Here is a 10,386-nt window from a genome sequence, read left to right as displayed (position 1 = left end):
CGGCTGCGTGAGGCGCAGCCACCATCTTCCTGCCGCGGCAGGAGGCACCGCCCCGCTCCTCCCAGCGCCCTCTCGCCATTGGCCAGTTCAAGTCCTGCGGCCAGCCCAGCCGGGCAGGCGCTGTGCGGCGGGTAATCCAAACGGCCCTGGCAGCGCCGTTCAGTACCGGGGGCGGCCATGGCAGCGCGCTGTACTCCTCAGCTCCCGGCCAGCCGCAGGTCTCAGCCGGCCTACCGAGGTAAGCATGCGAGGCGGGCACCGGGGGACAAAGCTCCGGGCGGCTGAACCGCTCTCCGCTCCAGGCTGCGCGTAGCCCGGGCGCTCTCTGTTGGAGCTGTCCGTCGTTCCTCCCTCGTGTAGCTCTGGGTGAGGAAGACGCCGGTGAGCGAGGGGAGCTGGCCGCTCTCCCCAGCCAACGGGAGACGAGGCCAAGCGCCTCAGGTGGGGTTTCGGCTTTCATGGTCTTGAGGCCCCTGTCCGGTGCATGTGGGACTGTGAGACTCCACCCTCCCGTCGCAGAGCTGGGGCTGATGCTTTCCCCCTGCTTTCCTCCCGGGCAGGGCTGCTGGGGCGGAGGGCACGCCTTAGCTTAGCACGTCAAGCGAACGAGCCGCTCTAGACTTGAGCTCTTCTGTTTATTCCGTTGTGACTGGTTTAGTCTGTGCAAGTTAAACGAACTCTGATGGGACGTTGCTGTTTGCAGTCGGTGAGACCTGCGTTTGTGAAGCAGAAGGTGCCAGGAAGGCTGCAGATAGGCTGCCCGCTGAGTTTGCTGCTGCGCAGCATCTCTTGGCTGGCGCACCTTCAGGAGCGGGTGATGTGCGTTGCCTCTGGGGCTTCATTTGACCTGGGTTTGGACAGCATGATGTCCTGCATGAAACCGCGCTGCAGTAAGCCCGAGTCTAGAGCCATTCTGCCGCCTGAGTTTCAGCCGTTGGTGTGCCGGTCCAGGAGAAAACTTGGCTCTTATCTCTCCTGTACCAAGAGGAGGCTTTGAGGGTAATTACCCTGCCCTGTGGGATGACAACCTTTTACCACGGAGAGTGCACTATCAAATGCTTAATTCTTTTCGAAGTTATCATTTAGCTCCTGAAAGACAATAATGTTTAAGCAACTTCTACAGCCTGACCCATAGGAATACAAAAGTTTCTCAGCATTAAGGGAACATACAGGGTGGACCTTGCAGAGATGCAGATATGTGAATGAAGAACGGTGGCAAAGACAGAATGTGGATGATAACAAATATATGCAAAGATTCAAAAGGGGATTTATGCCTGCCTAGGAAGGGCAGGAGTTGGATTTTATATGGAAGCTCATTGAACTTAAGCTTATGCTTAACTTAAGCTGTGCCAGGGGAGGTTTAGGCTGGAGGTTAGGAAGAAGTTCTTCCCAGAAAGAGAGATTGGCCATTGGAATGTGCTGCCCAGGGAGGTGGTGGAGTCACCATCCCTGAGGGTGTTTAGGAAGAGCCTGGGTGAGGCACTTGGTGCCATGGTTTAGTTGATCAGATGGTGTTGGGTGATAGGTTGGACTGGATGTCAAAGGTCTTTTCCAACCTGGTTAATTCTGTTCTAACACTTCTGCTACTGAATGCATCTGTCTGTGATGGAGGATGGTGCAATGCCCTGAGTTCCTGAATGCCATTAAGGAATTATTATTCAAAGATAATGCTTTAACTTCTTATTCTTGCATCCCACTGATCATGAAACAGCTGTGAGACTTGGAGCTTAACTGCCTGGACTGACATATGGATGCTTGAGTTTGGTTTGAGTGGCAGGACCATCTTATCCCAACTGCTTCCAGTAAGAAAAGGTCACTGTCTCCTTAGAGGAATAAGGAAAGGTCTCAGGAAAGGATCAACAAAGTAGTCCTATGCAGTATGTGTGTTTCTGGTGTGCAGTCAGCCAGTGAAAACATGCAAAACAGTATCCTGTGCTGCAATGCTTTCCTGCATTAAGACAGTGACAGCTGGCTTAAGACTGTTACAGGATCACACTGTGCTGTTATTAATGCTCCCACTGAACCAACACTTACACAGATGCCCAGCTGACAGGAGAAGCAAAAGATTTTGCAGCTGGTGGGTTGGGTTCATGTGCATGGTACTTTTTGTGTGCTATAGGTACCTTACTACTATCATAAGTGAAAAGTGTGCTTGCTGGACCAACAGTAAGTATGTGAAAGACTGGACAGGCATCCAGGAGGTAAAAATTGAGTCTGGCTTCTACCTATCACACAATTGTTTATCTTTCCCTCATTGTGGCATAACAGCCATCATATATAGCTGTGAAATTCACATTCAACTGGCCCTTAAATATAGCCTTGTGCAAGAAATGAGAGAATGTATAAGATATCATGAGTTAGAGTGGAAAAGACCTTTGAGCTCATTGAGTCCAACCTCTCACCTAACACCATCTAATCAACTAAACCATGGCACCAAGGGCCTCATCCAGGCTCTTCCTAAACACCTCCAGGGATGGTGACTCCACCACCTCCCTGGGCAGCACATTCCAATGGCCAGTCTCTCTATGAAGAACTTCTTCCTAACATCCAGCCTCAACCTCCCCTGGCACAGCTTGAGACTGTGTCCTCTTGTTCTGCTGCTGGGTGCCTGGGAGAAGAGACCAACCCCCACCTGGCTACAACCTCCCTTCAGGGAGTTGTAGAGAGCAAGAAAGTCTCCCCTGAGCCTCCTCTTCTGCAGGCTAAGCAACCCCAGCTCCCTCAGCCTCTCCTCACAGGGCAGATGTGAATGATAAACTAAAAGCTTTGGTAACCCAGTGTCTATTTCTCATAATGTCTTGATGCTGTTCTAACTGCATTTCCATTTGTCTGTCAGACTGAACCTGGCACTATGCTTTCAGCTGAAAGTGTCCTTTTGTTTTGGTGAATCCTCTAGAACAAAGACGACAAAAAGTTGAAGAATATCTGTTAAGAAAGAAGACCTTTTCTGGCATACCCATCCAGGCCAGCCAGCCATCAGTCAGGTAACTCCTCTGGGAGGGCAAGTGGCTGCTGTGAAAGACTCAAAGAGCAGTTCTTGTGGAGAACCTCAGCCAGCCATGGAGATCACGTAGCAGGGCAGGGAACCCCAGGGATTGCCCAAAGACCTCTTACTGTCAAGAGATACTGCAGGTTTTGGTTAAGCCAAAGAAAAACAGATGCAATTCATGCAATATATTCCACAATTAACCAGGCTGGAAAAGACCTTTGAGATCATTGAGTCCAACCTATCACCCAACACCATCTAGTCAACTAAACCATGGTACTAAGTGTCTCATCCAGTGAAGAATTTCTTCCTAACTTCCAACCTGAACCTCCCCTGGCACAGCTTGAGACTGTGTCCTCTTGTTCTGGTGCTGGGTGCCTGGGAGAAGAGACCAACCCCCACCTGGCTACAACCTCCCTTCAGGAAGTTGGAGAGAGCAAGAAGGTCTCCCCTGAGCCTCCTCTTCTCCAGGCTAAGACTTGCTACCCAGGTCATGTAAGCTTACTCTAGAAATGCATGCCTTTGCTGTGTTGCAGGATGACTTGATGCCTTTTTCGTTCATTTTTTTAAGCAGCAGCAGAGCTAGAAGGGCAGCTGGCAATAAGCTCCAAGACACAATCCTGCTCTCAACATCTTCAAAGCCAGAAATGGTAAGCTGACTGATACTCAAGTAGTGATGGCACTGTGCCTGTGGCTACAATATTCCACTCAATCAATGTATTGAAGTTGCAGAAGTCTGCAAGTGCAGAGGTGCAGTTTGTGCAGTGACAGCTTATTACCTGCCTTTGGGAGAGCTGCTGCATTACTGCATGTGCTGGATAGTGAGAACTGACTGGAGAGGGTTTTAAAGAGGACATCTTTATTTCAGTAACAATGATTACATTTTAACCACTTTTCTCAAGAGTCTTAACCTTTTGGTTTTCAGTCTTTGGGGAGTTACTCAAAATCTGTTCATGTCACAGTCTCATAGCTCAGCTGGCAGCTGAGATCTAGAAGCCACTTGCACAACTACCCACACCCCAGTGGGATGGGAAGGAAAACTGGGAGAAAAGGCAAAACCCTGTGAGGTGAGATAAACAAAAGTCTAATAGGACAGCAGAAAGAGGGGGAAATAATCAGGAATAACAATAATAGTAACAAAATAGTACCTAAAGTGAGTGACACAAAACACAGTACTGACCATGGTGGTGAGTTCTGGCCTGGCCCAACCCATCTGCCTGATCCTGCCCTGCTGTGGCTCATGCCTCTTTCACTCTTCTATAAACTGCTGCTTAGACAATGCTGACTTAGTTGCTACAGAGCATCTTCTCCAGAGGGGGGGGAAAAACAGGTCACACTCTTCATGGCCTCTAGGCTAAGGTTATGCTGAGAATAGCAGTGTTTCAGGGAGCAGCAAAAGTAAGGTGTTTCAACTACAGCATCCTACAACTCATTAGCAAGAAAAATTATCTGGTAACATAGCCCAATTCCCTAATTAAAGGCTTTACTCACTACCTCATGCTTCTAGGTTACCCATGCTAAGTGGAGGAATGCTGCTGCCATTAAGTGCTGGGGTATGCAAACTGAGATATGGCTTTCAACTTAAAGCGAGGTTGAAACTCTGATTCTTCTAACTTAGAAGGTGATTTTTGCCAGTGAAAAGCCAGCAGTTGCTTGGAGTTTTGTTTCTACAGAAGAGTAGCCTTCAGCTTAGGCTGCTTTACTTCCATGGCAGAGTTTAAACAATCAACTTTTTTGTTTAGGAGAACTCTGTAATAACAGCTGACAAATACTCTAGTACCATATGCACTGCTTTTGTAGGTGCCTTTAAAGTAGCATTTAATCAGTCCTATAAAGCAGTGGAAAGCCTCTTTGGATACAAGTAACCTACAATACTAATCTACTTCTAACATCTCCAAGCATATACTTCTGATTCCAGGAAAACAAAGAGAATGCTGATAAACTGTCATGGGACCAGTCAAGTGGAACCTCTGAAGAAAATGTGGTCATAGACTCTTCCACAATGCCACTGACAAGTGCCTCATCAGGCACCAACTGCAAGCCTGAAGAACGTGCTTCCAAGGATGAGGTCATTAAAATCAAGTCTCAGCATGTGTCACTTAGCAAGACCTTCTTGCAAATGAAAAGCATGAAAGAGAAACAATTGATTGCTGAAAAGCAAAGTTCAAATGCCAGCCTACCAAAGAAGTCGGTGCCTGGCACGTATCGTGGCAAAATCATCCAATCCAAGATCAACTCCTTCCGCAGAGCGCCAAAAACTGAGGGGGGAAATAGTTCTTTGCCAGACAAGAAGCTGCTTCCTTCTGCCACTACCAAACCAGCGGTAAGTTCTTTGCCCACAAGCAGCTGCCCTGTAGTTCTGAAAGCTATCCAAGTTAAAAACTACTCCAGTTCTGTAAAGCCAAATGGTGTTCTCTCGTTCCAGAGCAAACCATCTGACAGAGCTGCCATTGGCTCCCAGTCTGGCCTGAAGAAATGGCAACCAACATGTGCTGTAGCCCCCAAAAAAGTAACAGCCCAAAAAATGATGGGTGGCAAGCAGCCACCAAAGGCTGCTTCTAACAGCTCTGATCACAGAGCACTAGGAGTGAAGAGACAAGCAAATTGTTCTGAAGATGCAAGACCAGGAGTTCCAGCAAGACCCATTTCTGTTGCTGCTGATACAAAGCCAGGTCAGCACTCTAAAACTAATGGCAACAGGAAATCTCATCTGCCAACACAAGACAGAAGGTAACTGAATTATTCACCATCATAGCTTGATCTCTGCAGATGATTAAACCTTTCCAAGAATATCTTTTTTTGATCTATTTCTTGCTGTAGATGTGGTGAAAAATGAGTCTTTGAGTTTGCTGCCCAAGGGCAGCAGACTACAACTGCAAACCTAATACTGAGAAACTGGGGTTCAAAGTATTTGCAGCAGCTTCTCAGGCTCATAGTTTGTTCTGTGTGATTATAAATAGAATATCTGCATTGCTTGAACTCTCCTTGGTTTTTAGGCTGAGTGTTGTGTAGCCTTAAGCATGACAGACAGTCCTGTAGGTGAACTGCACATGTATGTCACTGCTTTAAAAAGCAATGATAGGATGTATATGTAAGTGACCATTTTGATGCACTGAAGGAGAACACTTGTCTGTGACTGCACCTTAGATGATGGGGTGATGAATTACAATCTGCAAGTCTACTCTTGATAGACCTCCTTGTAGGATGTCATTTAGTTACAATTGGTGTAGGGGACAGCATGGGAATTAAATATGTGGGAAGTCCTAAACTTGTACCTGGCTTTCAGATTTTGAACGCTGTGTGATAGGGTGTGTTGGGCTGTTCCCAGTGCTTGCTTTGGATGCAGTTTCTAGTTTCCTGCTTTGAAGTGCCATCAGGGTAGGGAGGGAATGCAGCAGAATAAATGGGAAGCATGTTTTACCCTTTCTTAAAAAAAGCCTCTGCAGCCCAAGTCTCTCCTTGCTGCTTGGAAGGGGAGACATGAAAGTGTTCTGCCTCAACAGGTTATCTAAAGCAGCTAGTGATGTGTGGCTGTGCAATTTCCATGCAAGTCTAAATGGCAACTGTATTCCATTCAGGATTAAAGGGAGAGGACTCAAGGACTTCCTGGGAAGTACATCTTTGTACAACTTACCCTAGTTAGTGTTGGTAAATGTAAAAGGTGATAAAACATCTGCTGCTTCAGCTAATGATATTCTTAAATGCAGAGCTTGCCTGGATGAATGGAGAGCATCTAGAGGAAGAGTGATGAAGAGACCTCCTATAGCTGTGGTTCAGGGACCCCAGCCTAAAAGGGAAGAAAATGAATTATCTTCTGATGATTCTTTAGAGGATGTATTACACAGTGAAAAAGTCAACAAGACTCTCACAGTATGTCTGCAGTTAGCTGAACAGGTATTCTCTCCCCTGCCTGCCAAGCTCCAATCATATTGCTCCTTACAACATGCAAATCCTATGGGCATCCTGGACCTGGGAGTCAGATGTGGGGGACTAGTTGCTCCCCAGGTTAAGCAATATAGCTTTCTGCCAACAGCTGAAGAAATCAGCTTGCACTTAAGCTTAGCTAACTTACTGGACTACCCAATAAAGCAGAGGCTATAATGTAATGAGAGTAGCACTGAAGTAATCAACCTAAAATACCCTTGCATTTCCAGTAACCTGCCCAAACCTATGGAAGTCTGTTTTAAGTAGTCTCTGCATTTTACTATCCTTTCTGCTTACAATGCTGTATAAATAATCCTCCCTTGAAAGCACAGGTGAGTGACAGCTCTTCTGTTCAAGTTGATCGTTCAGTCTTGGAGATACTTGCCATCTTCAACTCGGGGTTACTCTCCAAATGAAAAGCAAGCAAACACACCCCTCCTTGCTTTCTAATTCTAAACCAGCCAAAATCTATCACCTCAAAATGTTCACTGCATTTAAATCTGTGCTTTTTTGTTGACTTCAGGGATGTCAAGGTGATGAAATACGTGCCATGCTGGAAGAGCTGACTCAGAACAGTCCTGGCACTAAGAAGCTTGCAAAATATTGGATCTGCTGCATGCATCTGGAGCGGACAGGTCCTCTTGAGAAGCTTATTACTGTGTATGAGGAGGCCATTCTGGCAGGAGCCATGGTGAGCAGCTGTCTTAAATCTGTGTTTAAAATACTAGTTCTGATTTTAATAAGCACTTCAATAGGTGGTGAACTACCTGAAAACAAAATACTTCTGATTTAGTTTGCTCTGGAGGTACTTGCTGCTTTCAAGAGGAAAGGTTTAGCACCATCAAATTAACTTAAGATGTTTCACTTAGATTTCTTCTAAGGACTAAGACTTCTAGTATCACTAGAAACCCAAGGCAGCTTAATGTTACATTTATTGATAGACTTAATTCCTGTGCTTCAGTGTTAGTAAGATTTCAGGGCACCAAATACAGAACAGATGAGATTCACTTGCTCTGACTTACGCTTCTGCAGCGTTAAATAAAGGGCTTGTAACGTGAGCCTCATGTGGCCTGTGCCACTTCCCCTGTCACTGTCACACCAAATAAGCTGAAGTGATTTGTACTCTTTTAGAAAAACCAATTCCAAAATGGCTTTTTTTCAGCCTAAGGATGAGCTACGATCTGCACTAATAGAGACTCTGAAGAGCACTGAAAGCCTTGTCAAGTCTCAGGACGGTAAGTCAAAGCACTCTTATTCTGCTTAAATGTCTGGCTTGAGAGGCAGCATGAGCTAGCTGTTTGTGCCTGCCTTAAACTGTTTCATGAACACTTATCTATGATCATTTTGCACTCAACTGTCCTTGAAAACAACGTTGACTAAGCTAATGATTGCCCATGGTAGCATGCTAAACTTGGTAGTGGGGGTGCTCTCATATTCAAACTTCCTACTTCAACTCTATCAAAGCAATGTTCAACTCTTTTAGCCTGATAAAGAGTAAATATTCTTGTGAGCCAAGAATCAGCTGCCTGATTGACACAAACTCCTTAACTAGCACTTGCACAGTGGCAGTTAAAGGTGCTAAATACTCTGCTTTGGGAAGCAAAATAGCTGTGTACATTACCTGTCCAACATGACACAGCCATTTTATCCCAGAGACGCTTGTTCTGAACTGCTGTGCTTGGGAAGGAAGAGAATGAATTCTTAGGATATTCTTAACTAGAGCTTTCAGGTTGCAGGTTCTTTAAGGTGACTAAAACTATTAGTAACTTACATTTCTGTGCCTCATCCTCAACACATACTTATTTCCATTCTCATTTAAACTTCAGAGGGAACTGCCACAGAAGCTCAAGAAGTAGTGGAAGTCAAAGAACCAAATTCATCTGTAGAGCAGGTTCAGGAAGCCTTCAAGGATCTCTGCTACGATGATGACAACCAAAAATCAGAGAGTGATGACAAGAAGGCAGAAAGTGGAAATGAAGTGATCAAGAAAGAAGGAATGGATTTGGAGTTGAAACCAAGTGAGAAGTCTTTGCCAAAAAAGAATAAAAGGCACAGGACTAAAGAACGTGGGAAGAAGAAAGTGAAGTATGAGGCAGAAGAGCAGAAAGATGATGAGGTAAAAGACACAGCCCAGGCATCTAATTCTCCTGAGAAGGAGAACACCACATCTTTGACACGCAATCCATCTGCCACACCACACTTGGAAAGGTAAGATTGCTTCAGGTAACTATGGAAGGTTTGCAGTGATGTTTGCCCTGTCAAAACAGGGAGGCACTGTGTTTGTGAACACCCAGTTAAGAGCTGACAAGAACTTCTTTTTGATTAGAATTCCTTCCTCTTCCCTCAGAAGGAAGTCTTTTCAAAGGAATTCCTCTACTCCAACTGCTTTGCCTTTTGGAATTCCCTGCTACAGGGTAATCATCCTCTCCGTGGCACAGACACAAATTCCATGTTTAAGATCCCTGCCCACAATCTATGGGGTGGCAGCAGCTCTGCACTGCGCCTAGGTCAAGAGAAAGCAGACCTCTCCAGTCTTCCCCTTTGCACATGTAGCTGTGGTCATCACACAACATCAGTGAACAAGGTGTAACTGCACTGTAAAGATCCTCATTGTATCTTGAGGCCAAAATCTGGCCAGTAATCTCAGGACAGAACAGACAAGGTTTTAAATTCTTCTGACACAAGCTTTCTTCTACAACAGCAGACTTAGGAAAGTTGTGCTTCCTCTGGGCATCTGATGAAGCTAGACTTTGGCAGCTGTTCACTAGCATCAAAGCATGTCATTAAAGCAGGAACACTTTGCTGCAGATGGGATTCAGGGGAATCTTTCTTCAGAAACTTTTCAGTAGGCTTCCCAGATTAAAGCATTTTGACTGAGGAAAGAGTTGTGCATCCAGTTTTCTCAGGCTATGGGAATGGAAGAGAGTTGAACGGGGTTAATGACTTGCTTTTTCTGCTAGATGCTACAGAGGTAAGTCATAGGTGGTGTGTCTGTTTAATTTTGTTTGTTCTTTCTTAAGTGTGAAGGTGCAAGATGAAGCCAATGACTCCTGTGACACAGACCTGATCATTTTAACCCCCTTGCGGTGCTCTCAGCGCATTCGAGAGAGGCTGCGCAAGGTGACGGACACTGTCAAAGAGCAAGATCTGGGAGAACTGGAAGCCACTGCATTCATCCATAGTCAGAGCAATGCACTGCAGGAAACAAGTGCTGAAGTGGAAGAGTAAAAAGCACAGGAGTTAAAGACTGGTTCTCTTTTAAGGAGAAGTTGCAAAGGTGATTGTTCTTAGCAGCTTTGAGAGAAGAGCTATCTGAAACTTGTGTGGACAGCTTCAGATGAAACTTGTCTGCCCAAGTCACTAAACTTTTGCATTCCTGAGCTCCTGCTTTTTTCACAGTGGTAAATCTGGTCTGGTGTAGTGCCTGTAAACATCAGTGTCTCCGTGTAAAAAACGGTTTATTAGCAGTTAAGGAC

At 45.6% G+C, this 10,386-nt stretch overlaps 1 protein-coding gene across 1 annotated transcript; it reads left to right on the top strand.

Annotated features, from left to right (window-relative positions):
• The first annotated feature begins 177 nt into the window (after positions 1 to 177).
• On the top strand, positions 178 to 10,155 carry CKAP2 (cytoskeleton associated protein 2). Its single transcript, XM_054163135.1, has 9 exons — positions 178 to 238; positions 2,897 to 2,984; positions 3,558 to 3,636; positions 4,905 to 5,716; positions 6,694 to 6,880; positions 7,434 to 7,601; positions 8,073 to 8,145; positions 8,737 to 9,118; positions 9,931 to 10,155. The coding sequence occupies exons 1-9, from the start codon at positions 178 to 180 to the stop codon at positions 10,136 to 10,138; spliced, it is 2,058 nt and encodes a 685-aa protein (XP_054019110.1). The 3' UTR covers positions 10,139 to 10,155.
• The last annotated feature ends 231 nt before the right edge of the window (positions 10,156 to 10,386 follow it).

This window comes from Dryobates pubescens, chromosome 7 (assembly GCF_014839835.1).
Source record: "Dryobates pubescens isolate bDryPub1 chromosome 7, bDryPub1.pri, whole genome shotgun sequence".
In the NCBI taxonomy this organism is placed as follows: Eukaryota; Metazoa; Chordata; class Aves; order Piciformes; family Picidae; genus Dryobates; species Dryobates pubescens.
This window is presented reverse-complemented; position numbering and strand designations above follow the sequence as displayed.